The 21,369-nt window shown below is 53.5% G+C and overlaps 9 protein-coding genes across 9 annotated transcripts; 2 read left to right on the top strand and 7 right to left on the bottom strand.

Moving 5' to 3' along the window:
• Positions 1-6: 6 nt before the first annotated feature.
• MYCGRDRAFT_69545 (uncharacterized protein) lies at positions 7-1,551 on the bottom strand (the record flags this gene model as incomplete). Its single annotated transcript, XM_003853686.1, has 1 exon — positions 7-1,551. The coding sequence occupies one exon, from the start codon at positions 1,549-1,551 to the stop codon at positions 7-9; it is 1,545 nt and encodes a 514-aa protein (XP_003853734.1).
• Positions 1,552-1,925: 374 nt separating this feature from the next.
• MYCGRDRAFT_85086 (uncharacterized protein) lies at positions 1,926-2,513 on the bottom strand (the record flags this gene model as incomplete). Its single annotated transcript, XM_003853685.1, has 1 exon — positions 1,926-2,513. One exon carries the CDS (start codon positions 2,511-2,513, stop codon positions 1,926-1,928), a length of 588 nt encoding a protein of 195 aa, XP_003853733.1.
• A 195-nt stretch (positions 2,514-2,708) lies between these two features.
• MYCGRDRAFT_108514 (uncharacterized protein) lies at positions 2,709-3,892 on the top strand (the record flags this gene model as incomplete). Its single annotated transcript, XM_003854483.1, has 3 exons — positions 2,709-3,002; positions 3,216-3,499; positions 3,828-3,892. The coding sequence occupies 3 exons, from the start codon at positions 2,824-2,826 to the stop codon at positions 3,890-3,892; spliced, it is 528 nt and encodes a 175-aa protein (XP_003854531.1).
• Positions 3,893-4,293: 401 nt separating this feature from the next.
• Positions 4,294-5,043, bottom strand: MYCGRDRAFT_91525 (uncharacterized protein; the record flags this gene model as incomplete). Its single annotated transcript, XM_003853684.1, has 3 exons — positions 4,294-4,438; positions 4,519-4,798; positions 4,968-5,043. 3 exons carry the CDS (start codon positions 5,041-5,043, stop codon positions 4,294-4,296), a joined length of 501 nt encoding a protein of 166 aa, XP_003853732.1.
• A 409-nt stretch (positions 5,044-5,452) lies between these two features.
• Positions 5,453-6,745, top strand: MYCGRDRAFT_91524 (uncharacterized protein; the record flags this gene model as incomplete). The annotated part of the gene is made up of 1 exon (XM_003854484.1): positions 5,453-6,745. One exon carries the CDS (start codon positions 5,453-5,455, stop codon positions 6,743-6,745), a length of 1,293 nt encoding a protein of 430 aa, XP_003854532.1.
• A 343-nt stretch (positions 6,746-7,088) lies between these two features.
• MYCGRDRAFT_21552 (uncharacterized protein) lies at positions 7,089-9,308 on the bottom strand (the record flags this gene model as incomplete). The annotated part of the gene is made up of 5 exons (XM_003853683.1): positions 7,089-7,316; positions 7,378-7,617; positions 7,663-8,930; positions 9,093-9,204; positions 9,264-9,308. Coding segments are annotated over 5 exons (1,893 nt in total), but the record flags the coding sequence as incomplete, so codon positions are not given.
• Positions 9,309-11,739: 2,431 nt separating this feature from the next.
• On the bottom strand, positions 11,740-14,339 carry MYCGRDRAFT_69542 (uncharacterized protein; the record flags this gene model as incomplete). Its single annotated transcript, XM_003853682.1, has 2 exons — positions 11,740-13,345; positions 13,403-14,339. The coding sequence occupies 2 exons, from the start codon at positions 14,296-14,298 to the stop codon at positions 11,740-11,742; spliced, it is 2,502 nt and encodes an 833-aa protein (XP_003853730.1).
• A 217-nt stretch (positions 14,340-14,556) lies between these two features.
• MYCGRDRAFT_99460 (uncharacterized protein) lies at positions 14,557-18,274 on the bottom strand (the record flags this gene model as incomplete). The annotated part of the gene is made up of 3 exons (XM_003853681.1): positions 14,557-15,950; positions 16,003-16,405; positions 17,679-18,274. 3 exons carry the CDS (start codon positions 17,710-17,712, stop codon positions 14,714-14,716), a joined length of 1,674 nt encoding a protein of 557 aa, XP_003853729.1.
• On the bottom strand, positions 18,232-19,954 carry MgPP2C2 (MgPP2C2, protein phosphatase 2C protein 2; the record flags this gene model as incomplete). Its single annotated transcript, XM_003853680.1, has 1 exon — positions 18,232-19,954. One exon carries the CDS (start codon positions 19,876-19,878, stop codon positions 18,232-18,234), a length of 1,647 nt encoding a protein of 548 aa, XP_003853728.1.
• Positions 19,955-21,369: the final 1,415 nt, after the last annotated feature.

Genomic DNA, 21,369 nt, shown 5'->3' with positions numbered 1-21,369 from the left:
GGCATATTAGTCCATTCCCGGGTCGTCAATCTCCTCCACCACCCGTCCACCTTGTTGAGTTGCCTCCGTAGCTTCGCCGGGCATACGATGACTTCGCTCAATCTCCTCCACCGTTCGCTTGCCCTCGTCTGTCGTGGCATCGATGACGCCTTCCTCCAAGCTCAACATGCCTCCATTACCCAGCTGCTCCACGATCTGTTCTGCCTCATCCACGCTCATCTTTGCCAATACCTCATTGACTTTGTCTAAGCTTCCACTCTCCAATGCGCGCTGGAGACCTGGTGAGAAAGTATCGAAGATTTCACGACTGGCCCTCTCGTCATCGTCTTGACATTTGTCCATGGGCGGAGGCGTTACGATGTTGATCTTGGTGTTAGGGTCGACCGCGTGAAGTTGTATGAGTTCTTTCTCGCCTTCTTGTTCGGCCTCCTTGGCGAGCTCCGCGGTTCTGGTGCGGATGCGAGCGTATGTTGAGTTCACATCGTCCAGGAAGAGCTTCCGAGCCTGGTGATTTTGAGTTTGAACACGTTGGAAGAAGAGGCCCACTCCGTCCTTGCCTAATTGTCGACAATACTGCAGCAGCAAAGCCTGGTGCACACATTGCCTTGCATAGTCTTCGTCCTTCTTACCCTTGGCGTTGGATTGAGCATTGAAAGCTTCCACCAAAAGACCATCGGTCTCTTTTTCGGCAAGAATTTCTGGGTGGGCACTGATAAATTGCAGTGATGCTCTGTAGTCTCCGTATGCAATCCTGCCAAACTGCTTGGCTGTCGCGGACGCAACAGGATCGTCGTCGTCTTCACCAGGAGCTTGATTGACGGATCCTTCCTCGATGTCTGCTTGGTAACCGGCGCCTGGACCTCCAATTTGTTGCACGGTCGGTTTGTTGAGCAGTTCCGGTGTTGTGGTTTTCACAGCGGCTGGTGCTGGAGCTTGTTTCGCAACATGTGAGCTGTTGAATCCCTCGTGTATTGACTCGCTAGTGATCTTCCCACTCTCCTCTTTCTCCAAGCGTGCCACCTCCGCGAGCAGGTTCACTTGCAGGTCCTGAACCTTCTTGTCATGCTTTGCAACCTCCCGAATGAAAGCCGTGTATCGTGCAGGTCCCTCGGCTTTTGTCTTGTCGACCTCTCCTCGGACCTGATCCACCAACGCTCCCATCATCTTGCTGTAGCTCGGTTGCTCTTGTCCCGCGTGCACGCCTTTTGGTGGAGTAGGGGGTGTGTCGGATCCTAAGCTTCCATCGCTCGTCACGTCCATCAAGCAGTCGAACACAACCTCGTCAATATCCGAAGCACCTTTCTTGCCCTCGATCTCTGACCTGTGATTCTCCAACGCCTTCAGCAGTCTGTCGATCCGTGATAGGAGACCATCGTTAATGATGCGTTCGTAGCCAAGAGTTGTGATGCGGTGTTTGCGATCGATTCGCTGCTGGTGGATCTGATTTTGTTTCGCACGGATGAAGGATTTCTTGTCGACATTTGGATGAACCTCGATATCACTGTCGTCGGAGAGCTCGAGGGCATCCCATTTGCTGTAGTCGACCGGCATCGCTGTGGAGTGATCTTGGTCTGACGGACTCTTCAAGCTTCGTATTCTGTTGGTCCCGAAGATGCGCTTCACTGAGTTTCTCGAGCACAGCGAAGTCAGAGTGAATGAACGTGTTGTGTGTTCTGGGAAGCAGGGCAGTCGCCATGAGGCTCAGTACATTCTGGAATCTATAGATGCCCCACTAATGGCTCGTCCCGAGGGACGCGAACTCTATCAATTCTCCGACAAATTAAGACAGCACGAAGGGAGCAGATATGAGCTCTGCGATCTGAGCAATACGGCAGGTTTCGTCCAAGTTGACGGCCATTAAAAGTGCCTTACTGGGATATTAAGAATCTATTCACGCGACATCCTCATCGTCCCTCCCTATCACATCAATCTTTGCGACTCTCGTCGCTCTTAATCTCGAACACCTCTCCCGCCATCTTCTTCACACTCGCATCGTCGACTTTGGCCAAGGCTTCCTTGATGGCAGCAAGAGTCTCGGGCTTGACACCCGTCCTAGCCTGGGAGTAAATATCCATACCCGCCGGTGTGAACATTGTCTTCGCAAACACGGTGGCCATCCATTTGTTGCTGGTGCCCTCTTCCTCGCCCCATCCCAGAATCTCCCAGTGACTGCTCGCAATCATGAGCCAGCCCTTTCCTCTCCAGTCCCATTCGCCTCTGCTGTCGGTATTGGCGGCCTTGTCAACACCTCGGATCTCATTGACCTTGTCCGAATTTGCTTTTTGATATGTGACAAGATCATCGATTCGGTCGGTTTGATCCTTTGCGACGGAAGGCAAAGACGGCTCCAGTGGCGTGTATTGAATGCGAACGTTCTTCTTGTCCTTCCACAATGGCAGCGTGGAATGAGTTACGTGCCATGTCTCTGCGAGCCACGGGATCGTCGGGGGTTGGAACGTCGCCGGTTGTGAAGCGGACGAGAACGTTGGTGGGCGCAGAGTTATCGGAGCCATTTCGTGCTGGATTTTTTGTTGCTCTGAGATCGCTGAATCTGCGAAGAGGAAGGTCTACATGGCGATGGAGAGTGATGATGCTAGACAAAGCAGCACCGATGCTCACTCCCGACTGTAACTTCCTTGGCAACAGTTGCGCCTCGCGTCGAGGTGGTTCACTTCTGACCTCATCGCCATGCGTTACTCACTTCCAGCTCGAACCTCGAACATCACACTGACTCACATTCTTCGGATTCTGGCTATCCGGAAACATATATCTGGCCTGCTTCACGCTGGATTCTGGTGATCTCTTGACCATACCCGAGCGCATATGCCAAAGAAGCGCTCCTTCAACTTTAAACAGCTTCAAGGCGCTTCCAGTGGCAAGCCATCGACTGATGGCAACGATGGCAAGCCCACGGTCAACGAAAGGCTCGGCGAGTTGAGGAAGATCGAAGGGAAGGATGCTGCGCGGAGGAAACGTGAGCTGGCAGAGAATGTGAATCAAAGGTCCGTTCCGCCTACGCTGAATACTATCCTGGGAGTGCCGGAATCTGCCCCTCCAAAACCCAAGCGTGGTATTCGAACAAGAATACCAAATCGCACACCTGGTCCTGCGCCGCCCAGCAGCTGGTTGAGGAGACCAGCATGGACCCCGATCATGGCTCTGCGCGGAAGACGCAGAAGAAATGGGACATCGAGTTTGACTGACGATGACCGCAGCAGACCGGCCCAGCTGTTGAGGTTCGCTTACTTGTTAGGCATCGAACACGATCCGAATCCGTTTGAACAGTCTCCCAGCCTTCTACACTTGGCCTTGAAGACCGCTGCCGAGCACTGGGATCTTTTCGATGAGGATGACCTCCCCGCCCTTGCCGCCGAACTACCTTTACGACTTCGAACACGATTACTGAGTTACATCGGCTATTACGGTCCTGCCATCAGCATTTCCGTGCTTGAATCTATGTTGGGCGGCGATGAAGCGGTGACACAACTCGATCTTGCTGGTCTGGTTGGACACAGCAATTTGACCGTGTCACGTCTTGCGAAGTTTTCGAAGACCTTACCGCCGAAGACTCAAACAAAATCATCTGAAGACACCGTGCTGGACTCTTGGGACCAGGACGATAGTCTCGAATCAGCGCTGACCCGAAGTCTATATATCTCGCGCTTTGCTCAGCTCACGCACTTGTCTTTATCTCACCCGCCCACCGGAGCCTCATGGCGCGACCTGCTATCTCTGTCCAAACAGACTCCAGCTCTGACTCACCTGTCACTTGCGTTTTGGCCACGTCCCACGCTCACACCCAACTTGGCCACTGCCACTGTGTCCAGCCAGCATAGCCCTGATGTCAGAGCAGGAGGCTCCCATTTCTATTCTGGCCTTGACCAAGACCTAGACGAACCGGCATCAATACTCCGACAGCTCAGTTGCAATCTTCTTTGTCTGCAGTGGCTTGATCTGGAAGGTTGTGCGGAGTGGATACCTGCTTTCGCAGTTCATGCGGATAGACATTCCATGCATCCGCGGCCCGAATCTTCTGCCGATTCGTGGAACAGGCAGTCATCCGCCTCAAGCATATTCATCAGCAACTGGAAGAATCTGTCGTTTCTGAATTGCCGGCAAGGGTGGCTGCCTTCAATACCTGGATTGAAATCCTTACCATTACAATCGATGCCGCGGGACCGAAGAGAAGTTGTGCAAAACTACTTTAAAAGCTTTAATCCATTTGAGCTACTCAAGGCACAGAATGCTGAAGTCGATGTCTCGGGAGTCGATCGGCGCAGAGCAGAAATATGGCTAGAGCTCGAGGAGGGCGTTGTTGCTACGGAGCAGAAACTCAACCAGATCAGGCGTGCGCACGCTTGCAAGCCAATTGTGGTCGACCATGGATGGGTGAAGAAGGCGTTCTGATTCGGAGGATTTCAAAGCGCGTTCTATCGACCTGATACGTTGTTAGCTCCAGATCTCACGACGACAGTATCGTAGCGGCAGTACCTTTCAGGCTTCGGATCACATGCCTACTTTCCGTCCTCCGAGTCGCCTTCCGCCTCGGCCGTCGCCTCTGCCTCTGCCTCCTGCGCTTCTTCTGCAGCCTCTGCTTCCTGTGCCGCCTCTTCCTCGGCTCCTGCACTTGCTCCTCCTCCAGCGCGTCCTGGCAGATCTCCTCGAAGTTGTCGTCGAAGTAGCCCATGATGACTCTGGAAGGAGTCGGGATTGTTGAAGAGTGATTGCGGAGTTGCGAGTGATGTTGTCTGAGTCGTAGTACTCTTGGTGTCCGCTGATGTTGGTTGAAGGATGAAGGCTGAAAAGCGCAGAATACAAGTGCTTTATGCAGTGTCAAAGCCAAGACGGCAGGCTGCTGAAGCGTGCATTCACTCCTGGGAAAACTGTCAGACACTGGCTCGTGAATCCTGATTTCGCCTCTCGCTACGCTCATGGTACCAACGACATCGTTCAACATTGCTTCTCACGACGAGTGTGCCTATTAGGCCGGCTCGTGAAATCCGGATTCTGCTTCTTCACAGTACCGACGGCGTCATTCGACATTGCTTGTCACGGATCTTTGAACGAGCACGCATGAAGCCACTCGCTAGATTTATTGTCATTCTCAGATGCTGCCATCGTGGAGAGTCGCGTGCCCTCGCATGCCCGTGAGGTTCTGGTCTTCAACGATGTCTCAACTGAGGAGAAATGATACTCCAGGACTCACGAAGATGAAAGCTGGACGTCTCAATGTCTCAGACTGGGCTTGTGTCTTGGTCCCCGGCTTTCGCGACTTACAGTAGCAACACACCGCAGAATGCATGTCTCACGCCGAAGAAGGGCTATGCAAGTCTTACTATACAGCGCAAACAACTCCTCCTCATCGGTCGGCAGACTTAGCAGTCGAAACATCTGCAGCAATACTTAACGATCGACTTCCCTACCATCGGTCCATTCAACCACAAATCTCACCATGGCCATCTCTTGCTTCACGCTTCCAAACAGGAATCCGCTGAGGCGGCTTCAGACAAAGTTCCATCGTCGCTCCACGCTCGAAGAAATCCCCGAAGGCAGACGCCTGTCTTTCGAACAATTCTTGGATAACCACTACGCTGCTACACAACAACGACATGACTCTCCTCAAGAACAAGATTCGTTCTCTCGCCTGGACCCGCCAAATGCACCAAGCCCAGCCCGCAGAACTTTCTACTCCGATACGCCCAGTCCAGACCGCAGACCTCTCTATCGATACTCCTCCACCGAAACCGTCAGTGTGATAGACACCAACTCCGATCCTCGCTCTCCTGTTCCCACTCACCAGCACGGCCATCCACGCTCGCCGATACCGACCATCTCCAGCTTCATTGACGCCACCTCCGAAGAAACCATCACCATACTCTACGCTACCAACCATCAACGAGACTCCAAAGACACCTCCGTGATCCCATCATTGCCGCTCCAGAATGGGTTGAAGACATACCTCAGTTCCCACCACCCAGCTATAGTCGACAACCCTCCTCCATTCGCCCGATACTCCGAGCCACCCATCTCGCACCAGCTTGCCATCACCAGCCCAGCCGCTCCCCATCCCCGCCAACGCCTCAATCGCCAACAATCCCTCCACCACCTCCTCCACCAACGCACTCAACTCCACGCCTCTCGCGAACGCCTGGCAGATTGCCTGGAAGCCACGACTCAAGACCTCTCCCTCGCCACCGAGCAACTACATCTCGCGCAGGAAGAGCTACTCATTCGCGAACATCAGACCGCAAAGCTACGATCTCAGCTGACGAACCTGGAGAAATCCTATGACGGTGCTATCCGCACGTTGAACGGTATGAGTGCGGAGTTGAGGGAAGTCAAAGGCGAGCATGAGAGCTGCAGTCGTTGGTTCGGCTGTGGGCGAAAGACGCCGTGGTTGAAGAAGTATCGCGTGGAGTTAAGGGCGAAGCTTGAGGGGTCGGAGGTCGCGTTGAAGATTGCCAGATCGGAGATGTGGGCGATGCATGAGCGTTTTCAGACGCAGGAGCTTCAGGTCGCAGGGTTGAAGGAGTTGGTGGGTGTGCAGAGCAGGGAGATGGAGATCAAGCATGAGGCGTTGTTGGTCGGGGAGACGGAGATGGGAGGTCTTTCGGGACGATTGCGAATGGTCGAGGAGGCGTTGAGGAGCGAGAAGCAAGTTGGAGATGGGATGAGGCAGCATTGTCGCGATTTGCAGTTGGAAATTGCGTGCTTGAAGCATCGGGATAGTGCGAGGACGGTCTGAATGGACTAAAGGGTGTCGTTGGGCGATCGAGATACTGTTTGGCGTACACCCTGTCGGGGTCTCAGAAGGCAAGGTATGTACAGCCTTATGTTGTATGATTCATGATAATTTGGGCGGTCCAAGGTCAGTGAATGTTCCGTTCCAGTAATTGCCTCTTCTTCGTTCATAGCCCATTCACAACCCCGTTCACCAATGCCGGCTCGCCCCAATCCCTCTTATCCCACTCCACATTATCCAACCAACTCAGAAAGTCCGCATCATTCCCAATCGGAAAACCCCATCCACCTTCATCCACGCTCGCCGCCAACCCATCCGGCATCGGCATTGGCGGCGCCGTCATGGTAGGCGACAGGATCTGATCGAGGACTTTCTTCAACGCCCGGCGACCTTGGTCGCAAATCGAGAAGTTGCCTTCACCCGGCCCAACAGCTGCGAGGGCAGAGATGAAGACGCTGAGGTCTTGGACTGTTTCGGAGCGAGGTAGGAGGGCTGGCGTGTATTGTTTTGTTTGTTCTTGTTTGAGCAGTTCGACGGCGAGGACGCCGGCTGCTGGGAGGCCGTGGAGAGCGAGCTGAAGAGATATGAGTTTTAGTGGGTCGCAGAACAGGGTGCGTTAGTTTGGAGTGGCTTACGAGGTAAATGAGGTCGGCCTGGAAGTCGCGGAAAAGTTCACGCTTTGAATGGGCCAGGAGCGTCAATTGCAGCATCCGACGTGAGACGGGTATGAGCTGCTTTGAGTCCGTCTTGAGTCGACAGACCAACGCTCTTTGCAGGAGAAACTCGGTATGCGCCATTCCCGTCTGAAAGCACAGCATGATAACGACGTCTATCTGTCGCGGGCCCTTCTCCTGCGAGCCTGTGGGAAATGCATGCTCTCGTAGGGGAATGGATGCGTTGAAAAATCGTTCGGGCGTTACTTTCATGAAGTCGGGAATTGGGTCGTTGGTGCGGTCTATTTTGGCCCGCACCCGGTCCACTTGTGAGACAATGTCCTCCTCTCCTGAACCCAGCGCAATCTCGAGAATATCTTCTCGGAGGCGGTTGTGGTAGAACAAGACTCGGCCCCAGGTAATCCTGTGGAGGTGCCCGGAGGTGTTCCAGCCGTCCGCATCTAGGTTCTCTATGGCGAGCCGGAGCTCCTCTCCTTCGCTGAGCAACTGCTCGTCCGAGAGATCGAGTGGCGGTTCCATCTTGCAATAGCGATGAGACAATCGTGGTGGACGCCCAAAAAAGGTCGCTAGGACTTTGTCGTGTCCGTACGCAGATGTGAATATCTTTTTACGCATTTCCGCCAGCCAGAAAGGTGTTTTCGCGTCAGGATAATTTCCTTGATGCAATCCCATGGCCACGACGGCATCGCATACCTCTCCCAGGCGTTGCCACGATGCATAATGGGCGTCGCCTTTGACCAATTCCACCAAGACCAAATCTTCGTAGATGAAACACAGATAGATGTCGTTAAGTACTTCACTCTCGTAGCAGAAGCAGAGGCAAAACTCTGACGCCTTTCGCATACGGGTGGAGAATGTCGCCCGATCAACGTATCGCTCACGGATTTGATCAAAGATACCGTCCCAATTGCTGAGGCTGCAGGCGATGAGGCCGACCAGTGTCATTAGGCAGCCAACGACTTCCCATCGTAGGTTCTGTCCAGACGAAGATCGAGCCCAATCACGGGCGGACATGTTCCCGTTTACTTCCATTGGTCGCCTGGTGTTGCGCCACACCTGCTCGGATAACGCTCGAAGTTGATCAGGTCGACCTTCTGTCAGTAACGGGCCGAACTGATCCCACAGCTCATCCGCCCATACTTGGAAGATGGGCTGTTTGACCATGATACCGTCGGAGACGTCAAACCAACGCTCGCAGAACTTCCGATAGATTGGTAAATCTCGAAGCATCGATAGTACTTCTGCGCCCTGTTGAATCTTCTCCGCCGACAACGCGGGCAGATGGTGAGATTCATCAACTGCCGGGGGCTCAAGTATGCTTGGATTCTCGGTATATACTGCAGAAAAGCTGGTCGGGCCAAGGAATCCTGTCCGAGTATCTCTATGAGACATTGCACTTTCGTTACTAGCATATGTCGACGATGCTCGGGAATTTGATAAGGAGTTTGATGTTGACATCATCCGCTGCTGCAGCGGCAATGGCACCATTGATGGCTGTCCTAGGGAGGAGAGAACTTCGGACGAAGGTTCAGCGGAATGACGTTCTCCGCGATGCCCTCCCGTATCAGTCGAGTGCTCGAGCCTGGATACAGTAGGATAAGGTTCGACGTGGGAGCGTTTCGGCGAGGAGGCCGACGAGCTGGTGGTCCGACGCGGTCCAATGGTGGGGGAAGTACGCGCTTTCGTTAAAGGCGCTGGATGGTAAACGCATTGATCAGGCTTATTACGGCGAGCACATCGTCCACAGACCGGGCTGTTGTGATCACAACGCAGCTTTCCGCGTCGGCACTGTTCGCACAGCGTCAGAAGGATGTCTTTCGATCAGGAAGCAAGCCAAATCCTCATACCGGTTCGCAGCTGAAGAGCTTGCCATTGCGACGATAGGAAGGCGTGACCGATATGAGGTGTGCATCCAGTTCCGTTACTGCCATGTTGCCGTCCATGTCACTCTTGCGGGATGATAGGGACAGAGAAGGTGACGTCGACTCAATCGATCAGGCAACAATATCCTTGGTCCAATGCTGGCTGGCATGCATCCCGAGAACCAGCATTCGAACAGGCGGCAGAGCTCGGCGGTGGAGTCAAATGCGGATGCCTGAGGAGAGAGAAGACGATGCGAGTTTGTCATCGGGTAGTGATTCTCCTTCGTGATAAGCGTAGGAAGTACCTCAGACGGCCATTGGACAGCAGAAGGAATGGGTGTCGAAGAGATCATCTTGCTCGGTGTTTAACAGCAGGAAAAGCATCGTTTTCTCCACCTCGACCGTGGAAAGTGAGGTGAGGTAAGCTTCGGCATTCGACCGCGAGACAACCTGGAAGTAACGGAGATCATAGCCGGCGTCCAACACCGGAACGCCGAAGGTGTTGATTGGTTGGCAGGTAGATTTACGGAGTTCGACCCATGTCCAACGCCGGCAACGACGGTTCTGCTCCCGACTTTTTCGCTCTCAACGACAACTTCTGCTCAACCCTTCGCAAGCCGGACCTCTTCTTACGTACAGAGACGCGTGAAGGGAAAGAAAAGGTCTTCATCTCTGAGTCATGATTTGCACCGTTTCGAGAAGGACGTCGAAATTGCTGCCACTCAAAGTTAAGGTACTCACCACAGCGACGATCCTCGCCAGCGCAAGGAGAAGCCACAACTTCCTAAAGCAGCAATACATACAACCCGAACGTGAGTCAGATAACGACCATGCACAGCCACGCGACCATTGCCATGTGCATCGCCAATCACAACTCGACCAAAATCGCTGCCTGAGTCACCTTGACGATGAGGATACCAAGCCTCCTCGCTTAGCGTCGATCCTTCAATGGGCTGACCTTCCTCGGAGTTCGGTTTTACCACGATATGCACGTCTCAGCTGTACGTCAATGTCGTCGTCGGGAATTTTGCTGCCTTGAGGGACATAGCAAGGTCGAGCTCCGACGATATGGTCGAGGTAGAGATATATAAGGATGCTGGTCATCCGTCCGTTTGATTGAATAATCGCAACAAGACCAGCAACAAAATCAAGCATCTCCAATACACATACGCTCCAACTCGATCAACAACATCTCAATCAACAATATCTCAGCCAACAACAACCATATCTCAATCAGCAACGCTTCAGCCAACACCGACAATGTCTTCCACAACCAGAACCCAATCTCTTTCCTCCTCCGGCTCCTCGACCACATCAACATCCAGCCGCTTCTCCACCATGAAAGCCGCCTTCAAGTCGAGCATGAGACTGCCCTCCGGCATTGACAGCTCTCCCGCCTCGTCCAAGTCAAAAGGTAGATGATCTCTCATACAGTCGTCCATTCCCGATCCTTGAGGCTAATCTCATCCACTATAGATCAGTCGAAACAGGACTTTACACCGACTGTCTTTGGCCTCGGCAGCCAGTTCCGCGTTGGTGGACATTGAACCCCGAGTGGGCTGTTTGCTATGCCATAATGATGGGACTCTATGATTTTTGCTTGCGAGGCGTTGCGATGGTTTGTTCTCATGCATGATGAACAGGAGTTTAGTCGTTTACAGACCGGATTGAAGCTCCAGTGAGCATCGGACCTGAGGTTCGGAGAAGAGTCGATATGCTCGATATAGCAATGCAATTCATCGTGTTCATTGCAACTCAGTTGCGTTTCGCGAGCCCTCGATCTCGCACGACCTCGATCACAAGGGTAGTCTTTGAGATTGTCGTAGAGGTGCCTTAACATGACGACCACATAGGCGTGTAGATAAGTTGTCAAACCAGCCAAATAGTCGTGCAGTTACATTAGCTGGGTGGCTCTATAGCCGTGCAGCTGACCTGGCAGTACGGCCATGTCAGTCGTACATGCACCTCAGCAAGAAGGCCAAATAGGCGTGTTGAATATTCAAGCGGACCAGCAAAATAGGCGTAAAGGTCCAGGTGCCGATAAAGTAGCAGGATAGACATATAGGCATTCAGGTGTCCTGGCAGACCAGCCAAACAGTCTTACAGGTGCGCGTGCAGATAATTCAACACACCGGCCAAGATAGCGTAGCAAACCAGCCAAATAGTCGTACAGGAGCTGTAGTAGGCTCGCAAGATAAGCGCACCTTTAGAGGTACGGGGAAGCTATCTGGACGCCTAGCAAGCGTGCAGATAACACATCTTTGCCGAATAGGTATGGACAACAGTATCGTAGCGGGTCCGGTATTGTAGCAGATCCAGTATCGTAGCAGGTGATGTCCAATATCGTAGCGTCAACATCTATGACGAGGTTATCAATATGCTCGATACAACAATACAAACATCACAATCATTCAACACTACCGTCAAAGTCCGGGGTATATCTTCATCCTGCACACCATCCTCACTCTCCTATTCCGAGTCCAAACACCTCCATTCCTTTCCTCACGTCCGCCACGATCTCCTCCGCTTCCTCCCTCGTCGCCGCTTCGAAATCATACCTTTTCGTCTCCTTCTCGCGAAACACCAGTATCCTCACCATTTTCGGATGCTTCCGACTCACTTTCGCGCCGATTACCGAACTCATGGGTACGTTCGTCACTTTACCCGTCGGTGCCGCCAGCGATCCAGGAGCTGCGGGCATGACGGTGATGTACTCTGGTGTGATGATCAAGGTTCGCGGGTGAGTGGCGGCGAAGCTGAGTGGTTGTTTGCGGAGGACATTGTAGCGTTTGCCTTCTTGGCCGATGCCAAGGATGTGGGAGGAGGTTTGTTGGAGGTCGACGTTGTTGGATCGTTGTTGTTGCGCGGTCAAGGGGTACATCAGCCCTTTCATGCCCTTTTTGCGGGCGTGAGACGGAGTGGCGTTGGCAGGCGTGAGTTCGAGGGGTGCGTTAGGCGATGAGCTGCCGGGTGAGCCGGAGAGACCCATGCCCGTACCTGGGAAGCGACGTTGGACGAGATCAAGCTGAAGACGATCCCCAAGAGCTTCGATGGTGCGGTCGGGTGGTGCCACGGTCTGAGTACCGTGAACTTTGAGCACGTAAAGCGCTCGTTCGAGCCCCAGACGGGTGCATGTCGACTCGAAGATTTCGGCAATATAGCTGTCTGTCGTCGTTTCGAACCGTTCCGAACGGATAGCAAAGGTCTGCAGGTCTGTATGATGAACAATGACAGTCCGAGGGGCGCCAGTCTTCGAGGCGCCCTGTCTGGCTTCACGTTGCGGAAGGTCAAGCCGGGTGGACGCATCTTTCTTCAATGCACTCGGTGCGAATGAGGGACCTGTGATCGGGTTGCGAGCAGGATTGAAACTAGGCGCGACCGGTGCTTGTTGTCCATCTGATGTCCCTCTTCTTAACGGCGCAGGAGGCATTCGTGGCGCGGATTCACTTTGAGTATTAGCCGAATTTACGGGTACCGCAGTCTTAGCAGGCCTAGACGCTTCTCCAAGCTGAGGTGTCAGCTGCTCGTTCTCCTTGAACTGCTCGGGTGTTGCCTTGACCAGTCCGAATTCATCCCAAGGCTTGTCCCTTGCTCGTCGTTGTGGCGGCCTGTTGTTGTTCGAGGTGAAGTCCACGACTGGTCGAGTGCGTGCAAGAGCTGGAAAGTCGAAATCGATCTCTTCGTCTTCGACAATACGCAATGTCCAGTGGTTGATGTTACCTTCATCGGCTTGCAGTGGCGGCTTAAAGTCTTCCTCGACATACCTCCACAGTGCCAGACCAATAAGCTCCGAGACAGTGATTGGACGATCATCTTTGGTCCGTTTCAATGGTACTTCGACAGGCTTGGTGGGCGTCTCCGAAAACGGGGCGTAAATTTTGATCCACAAGGGATTCGTTTCATCTTTGCCAGACAGTACTGCAAACCGCTGGAAGGGCTTGTCGTCCGCTGCAGATGGACTTCCCTTCAACATCATGCTGATCATCGACGTTGGCTGAGCCATACTCATAGGTCTTTGACCAGGAGGTAGCTTGGGAAGCTTTGGTAGCAGTTCCTTTTGCTGTTTTCTCGGTGAATTGTTGGCTGGCGTTATGGCAGGTGGCATTTCCGGTCGACGTAATGACGATGTCGAGATACCGCTATTTGCGCCTTGTATTCCCAACATCGATGGCGAGTCGGCTGTGCCTTCGAATTCGTCGCTCAAGTCTGACGCCTCGCCGATGTCGTCGTCGTCTTCCAGGTAATTGTTGCCGTTATCTTCTTCCTCCATAATGTCATCCTCGACAGCCAACATGCTTGGACCCTTCCCGGGCCTGCCGGGAAGCTTTCTCTTGAAGGTAGATGGCGCGACATCGTTGTCACTTGACATGTCGGAGCTCGTTGCCGTGTCTCTCCTCGCTCGCTGTTTCACCGCTTCCACGGCACCGGCGCTCCCACTACGCAGTCGCTGCAAGGTAGATTCCGGCGGCCGAGACGGACTGGTAATGAGCAAAGCTGGACCATCATCTACCAGAGGGCCCGGCTCCCGTGGGGGAGAAGAGTGTGCTCGATGTCGGACAGGCATCTTGCTGAACTTGATGCTCTGCGCTGGACCTTTCTCATCTTCATCACTGTCGTCGCTCAGATCCGAGCTGTCGTCCTCCTCTACTTGCTCTTTCCGCCGTCTCCTTTCACGTTTCCTCTCATTCCGCAGACCTGTCGGTCCCAAGGTATCCTCACTGCCCTGGCCCGTGACCATGCCTCTACCATCTTCATCCTCAAATTGCCCAGCCGTGGGTCTTCGCTGTGGGCGGTGGAAATACTCATTGCTGAAGTCGGAGGTCCCGGTGGGTATCGGTGGAGAATAGCATCGCTTGATCGCAGCCGTGTCAGGAACCCAGCCCGCGGTGCGAAATGCTGGGTTGTTCAGCACAGCGGGGTTCAGATTGATCAATCGCTCGCCAACGCCGTCGTGGATCTGGTTGAGATAGCCCAGACGTAGCTGATAGATCGAGAACTCCTCATTCATAAGGAGAGACATTGTTATCGTGATGCCAGACCAGCTGGCAGGTAAGGGATGATTTCACATGTTGGTGACAGGCGCTTGGTTTCGAAGCAAGGTGGACGTGGGGGATGATTTGTGGGGTGGTGCAGTGCCCGAATTCGAGTCCCTTGTGGCAGATCACTTTCAGGAGTCATGTGCAGAGAACATTTGCAATATCAATATGAATATGTCATTCGGTCATGGGAAGCTAGGTACGACGTCTTGGACACTATGCATTGTAGCTCAATGTGCAGAATAGACGGCTCTTTGGTCATACACGAAGCTCAAATGACCACCCGACTCCGGTCGATGCTATCTGGAAGTCCAACCATTCCCAGAAGTGGACGGCACGATAGATACCTTATGGAGCACGGAAGGATAGTTTTCCGTGGTATATAGCAGACGTGCCCGCTCACATCCTGAACACACCAAACCTTGTCTCCTTTGTCTCCACACTGCCCGTCATGGCAGCGTCCAAACCCATGCCCAAGACACGCCTCGTATGTGAAGGTGGAATTACACCATCATCCCACAGCCGTGCTGTCCCAAAAGTAACCTCGCTCTCTCGCTCAATCCTCGCCTTCAACTCCGGATCAACCTTCTTACCTACAGCAGCCATGACATTCGTCAACTGCTCTGCACCCATGACACTTGTCTTTGCTGAAGGCCAGCTCCATAAGAACCTCGGGCTATACGCGCGACCACACATGCCGTAATTTCCAGCACCGGCTGAGCTTCCCACCAAGACGGTGAACTTGGGAACGCTGGCACATGCCACCGCGGTGACCAGTTTGGCCCCGTTCTTCGCAATACCTCCCTTCTCAGCGTCCTGACCGACCATGAAACCAGAAATGTTCTGCAAGAAGATGAGAGGAATATTGCGTTGGCAGCAGAGCTGGATAAAGTGAGCACCCTTCAGACTGCTTTCGCTGAACAGAATGCCGTTGTTCGCAATGATGCCAACGGGGTGGCCGTGGATTGTGGCAAAGCCGGTCAAGAGAGACGTGCCATAGCTGGGCTTGAATTCCGAAAACTCCGAGCCATCGACAATGCGGGCGATCACATCGTGCATGTTTATGCTCTGTTTGAGATTTGTGCCGACAATCCCGCCGAGCTCCTCGATGTCGTAGAGCGGCTCTTTCCAGGCCTGCTTTCTAGACGGGTTTGGTGTGGTCGGGTAATTGAGGTTGGATATACTTCGGCGTGCGAGGACCAGTGCGTGCGCATCGTCTACTGCGAGGTAGTCCGTCACGCCGGATACTTCGGAGTGAAGCTTGCCACCACCGAGCTCTTCGGCAGTAACCTCCTCACCCGTTGCAGCCTTCACAAGTGGTGGACCTGCGAGGAAGATCGTGCCCTGCTCAGCAACGATGATGCTCTCATCGCTCATGCTGGGAATATAGGCTCCTCCAGCTGTGCATGATCCCATCACCACACTGATCTGAGGGATGCCCATAGCACTCATATTAGCCTGGTTGAAGAACATGCGACCGAAGTGGTCCCTATCGGGGAACACGTCCGCTTGATTTGGCAAGTTGGCACCGCCAGAATCGACCAGATATATGCAAGGCAAGCGGTTCTGCTGTGCAATTTCTTGTGCTCGGAGATGCTTCTTAATCGTCATCGGGTAGTATGAGCCTCCTTTGACACTATTTACAGTCAGCCTACGACATGCTGGTAGGACGATGCACTTCAACTTACGTGCTGTCGTTCGCGAGGATCACACACTGCACGCCCTCGACGGTGCCAATGCCAGACACAATGCCGGCAGCAGGAACGTCCTCGCCAGGATACATATCGTGAGCAGCCAAAGCACTTAGCTCGAGGAAGCTCGTGCCCGGATCGATCAAGGCTGTAATTCGATCTCTGACCAACATCTTCCCTCGTTTCACGTGCTTCTTTCTTGACTTTTCTGAACCTCCTTTTGCTGCCGTTGCGTGTAGCTCCGCAAGTCTAGCCGTGTATTCGGCCATTGCTGCCGCATTCTCCTTGTAGCCATTGCTTTGAGTATCCACCGTTGTTTGTATGATCGATAATTGCGCGGCTTGTTGAGGGCTCGAGTATGTCGCGGCGGTCCGTCGTTGCAGTCGGCATTGGGTTGGAGCTGTGATTCTTCTACGCGGGATGTGGTGGAGTGCCCGCGCAAAGGCACGCGAAGGCAGTAATGAAGCCATTTTGTCTCCTTTCACGCCGCCTCGCACATTCGCTTGATATGATCAACGACAAAGCATCAGAAAAACTCATTCAAACAATCGAGCAGCTGGTCAGCTTGGTCGCTGAATGAAGATCCCTTGACCCGACGTGGTGAGCGCGGCTATCCTCGGACTTTGATCAAGATGCATCTCGGATCCGCGGGTTCCCCAGATTTTGACCAGGTACCCTTCGAGATACTCCACTATTCGATCGACCCGAGGACCGTGGCACATGGCCTCCTCATGTTTTCTGTCCTGTCTCTCGATCTCTTCCCTCTTCTTACACTTCCGTTAACCTTGCAACAATGTCTTTAAGATCACCCGTCAGGACAGTCCTGTCCAAAGCTTCTCGATCAACGATACAAAGAACAGCAAAGCCACTCCTCTCAACCTCATTCCAACGACATGTCGCCCATGCCAAACAATTCGAGAAACCCTCGAAACATCCCAAAGGCTTTGAACTCCCTACCGACGACGACTTATCCGATCTGCGAGAAAGCGTCGTAGACTTCGTCCGCCGAGAAATTCCATGGGACCTGGCTCAAGAGACCGATCAGAAGAACGAGTTTCCCATGCACCTATGGGAGAAGATGGGCGACGCGGGGTTATTGGGCATCACAGCGGACACGGAGTACGGTGGTGTGGCGATGGGATATCAAGCACATTGCATTGTACTCGAGGAGCTAAGTCGAGCTTCTGGTAGCATTGGATTGTCGTACGCCGCACATTCGCAGCTCTGTGTCAACCAGTTCCAACTGCACGGCAATGCGAAGCAGAAGAAGAAGTGGCTACCGGGATTGATTGCTGGACAGAAGATTGGATCGCTAGCTATGTCAGAACATACTGCGGGCAGTGATGTCGTCAGCATGAAGACGACGGCTAAGAAGGTTGATGGTGGATATCAGCTCAACGGAGGCAAAATGTGGATCACCAACGGTCCTGATGCACATGTGGTTATTGTGTATGCGAAGACGGACCCTGAGGCGGGAAGCAAAGGCATCACTGCATTCATCGTGGATACATCATCGCCTGGCTTCAGCGTCGCTCGCAAGCTGGACAAGCTCGGCATGAGAGGATCCAACACTGGAGAGCTGCTGTTCGATAACGTCTTCGTTCCCGAATCGGACATGCTCGGTCCACTAAATGGCGGAGTCAAGGTACTCATGGAAGGCCTCGATCTCGAACGACTGGTGCTCTCCGCGGGACCTCTCGGTCTCATGAAAGCCGCACTGGACTGCACTCTCCCATACGTTCACGAGCGCAAGCAATTCGGAATCCCCCTAGCACACAATCAATTCATCCAAGGCAAGATCGCAGACATGTACACCAAGTACCGCGCCAGTGCAGCTTTCACATACTCCATCGCCCGCTTCATCGACCAAAGTTATGAGCATCCTGACATTCGGACCGTGGACTGCGCTGGTGCGATCTTGTACGCTGCGGAGCGAGCGACGGAATGTGGTATGGATGCGATTCAATGTCTCGGCGGAATGGGGTATATGAATGAGATGGAGGCTGGACGAATTATGAGAGATGCGAAGCTGTATGAAATCGGAGCTGGTACGTCGGAGATCAGACGGATGGTTATTGGAAGGGCATTCAACAAAGAGTTTAGCAAGAGCTCGAGCGCCAGGTGGGGCGCAGTATGAATACTGCCGCTTTGAACTCACGGGATATGTACTGGAATCAGCCCTGGCTCTGGATTTGCTCCATCCAGCTCAGGAGATCGAGTAATCATTTACTGCCGACGAGATCTAGGGTCAAAAGCATCCCTCATCCTGAAGTCCCGTTGTTCCTTCGTGCCTAAGCTGCCTCCTCCACCCTCATTCCTACGTTCCCATCCTCCCAACCTCACTACCAATGCCGTCGCATTGTCAGCTTCACCAGCCGTCTCGACCGCAAAGCTGACCAATTTCTGTGACGCCTCCACCGGTGTCCTAGCCTCCTTGACGATATCTACAATCTCCTGGTCTTCGAGATGTCCTGAGACTCCATCTGAGACGAGAACCATGAAGGCGTATCCTGCGGGGGGCAGCTGGATGGTAGTGATCTGTGGTTCCGCCGAGACTCCAATGCGTTTGCTCCCGACATCGCCGAAAGCTCGGGTGTTGGCCAAGCCGAGAACTCGCTCCTCGCCGAAACTATCGGTGACGAACGAGGTAGCATATCTTCGCAATCGGGTCGCTTCTGTAGGTAGAGAAGGGTGGTGATTGGAGGTCAACGGGATAGCCGCGCCATCTTTCGTCTGACATAGCAGGATCCGCGTGTCGCCAACGTGAGCAGCGATTATTGTGCTAGGACTGCTGGGGTTCCAAAATGGTGTTGGAGATGGAGTCGAGACGAGCACAATCGATGCGGTCGAACCTCCCTTAAAGCGTGTGTTGCCGCCGATCGGTGCGTTGAGATCCGGTGATGAACCTCGGGATGCAGGCCGTGTCCGCAGATTTTGAGATGCGGGCCGGTCTGGGTTGGAGAGGATGTCGTTGTCGTTCAGTGGCCGGTCGGACAGTACTGGATCGTCGATCGATGATCGTTGAGCTTGTTGTGCCTGCTCGTTGACATCTTTGGTATGCTTCGTTGCTTGAGCCGTTGTGAAGTCGAGGTCGGCCTTTAGAAAGGCATACGTGAGCACAGTCTCGATAGAATTGGGGTCATGCGCTTGCGCTGCGTCGTCTCTTGCCAATGCAGGAAAGTACTCCGGCCGAAAGCGTTTAAAGTAGCCTCCCACAGTCTCTTTCCACGAGCTCACTAAACTCTTCTGCAAGTCCTCTGGGTCCATTTCTCCCATGATGCCACCGGACGTGTCATAGCCGCCTCCGCTCTCCTGTAATGTGCTCTCCATGCCAAATAGCAAGGCTGACTCCTCAATATAACCATGCAGTCGTTCTCTCAGGAATTCAGAGCACTCACTCCCGCCATGGCCGTCAAATACACCAAAGTAGAACACCTGAGGATCTCCCGTCTGTCGCGTCGATCCCACATTCTCGTCCATGAGCTTCCGGTGACTGATACTGACCGGCTGCTTTTTCGCAAACGCCGGGATTTCTATACATCCTGCCTGATATGTGTCCTCATTGTATGGCCGACTTCCTCTGCTGACTCCAGCTCCGAAGTGATGCTTTGCGCTTTTCAAGGGGATCCGAACGACCGTGGTGTCGCGGGCGGCGGTGACTTGAGAACTCCGACTCGCGGATCCATCGTGCGGTTGCGAATCGGCTCGTGGTAGCTTGTGGTGCGACGGATGTAACTTATCCGGTGCCAACGACGTGGATGGCAGGTGGGTAACGAAGTAATCGTGGAACTCTCGGCGTTGGGCGATGCGGCACTCGTTGATGAGAGTGTTCAGGGACCGAGCGATACTGAATGGAACACCGGTATGCTTCATTGCTCAGACGGATAGGAAGTGTGTTGTCGGTCGTGAGGCGCACCAGGCGCAGTTGTGTTGGAGAAGTCGACCATGACGTTGGGCGGAGCGAAGGAGGAGGAGTAAAAATGGACTTCCGAGGAGGTAGAGTCGCTCAGTCTCCACACGCTCGGCTTCTCCACGTGGGCTGCTGGCATGGTCGGCGCTGTCCTGTGTGAAGACTAAACCAAGTCCCTCATCATCAAACTACATCGAGACTAACACATGGCCATACCGCAACCTGCGCTCTTTTGTGCAGAGGAGAGTTCACTGTCTGGCAAAGTGACAAGTCATTCCGATGTGACAGAACAAGCCCGAGAAGAGGAGAGCGGATTATTAGTTGGTCAGAGGCAATGCCTGTTTGGACGAGGCAAGGTATGGTATAATGAACGATTGACAATCCACCACAACGTTTGGTCCACCACAATGATGATCTATCAGAACGACCGTCCACCAAGAACGGCAATTCACCAGAAGTCTTGTCCACCAGATCAACGATCCACCAGAACAATGGTCCATCACAACTAGCAGCAATGGCATGCCGCCCTCTGATCCATCAAATCAAGCAAGTACGCCATCCATTCGTTCATGGCAAACAATCACGCATAGGTTGGTGGATTGCCCTTCCCGGCCACAGGGCCCAAGTTGAAGTCTTTAGGCCCGTTCGTAATCTTGAAAAAAGCTCCTTTCTTGTCTGCGTGCCAGGTCTGAGCTTTGCCGCTTCTATTCGGATACCCATCGTCAGCCATCGTCCTCATATCGAACGACACAAAAACAGATCTCGAAGCAAGCAAGCAAGCCAGCACTTACCCATCCTTGAAGGTCAAATCGACCCAAAGCCAAATCAAGCCTTCTCTATCGTTCTTGTCCGGCTCCTCAAAGAGGACAAAGGCCTTTACTGCCTCGACGTCCTTGCCCGAGGACGTAATCTTGCACGCGAGGAATGTCGGATCGTAGACAGATCGACTTCGGTCGGAGCACTGCGCGCGGAACGCGGGCAGGTCGGAACTGCCGGCGCTGGTGACGCCGAAGCTGTAGGAGCAGGGTGCGAACGGTGTAGTGCAGATGGGGGTGAACTTTTCGATGTGCCAGGCGTTGGTGGTGGAGGCGCAAGTGAGGGCCGATGCGGCGACGGCGAGGAGGGAGGCGACCTTGAAGTGCATGTTGGGCGGGAGTGATGGTCGATTCTTGATGGGATCGTGAATGAACGCTCGATTGTTGGAGTGTTAAAACAACTTGAAGTCTAGCTTGCTTCTCAGAGACATGCGGAGTGTAGCGCCCATTTTGTAGCCAAATATCCCCAGATGTACCTTGAGTATTCAACAGGGTTCTTACTTCTTATTTAGCATCACGGCTTCGTACTCGATCGTTCGACCGGGTCATGGCGGGAGGTATTCCCTGCGATGCGCACACACTTCTTATATTTAGCGGAATGGCTTCGTACTCGATCGTTCGACCGGGTCATCCCGCTGT

The sequence above is a fragment of the Zymoseptoria tritici genome, chromosome 3 (assembly GCF_000219625.1).
Source record: "Zymoseptoria tritici IPO323 chromosome 3, whole genome shotgun sequence".
In the NCBI taxonomy this organism is placed as follows: Eukaryota; Fungi; Ascomycota; class Dothideomycetes; order Mycosphaerellales; family Mycosphaerellaceae; genus Zymoseptoria; species Zymoseptoria tritici.
This window is presented reverse-complemented; position numbering and strand designations above follow the sequence as displayed.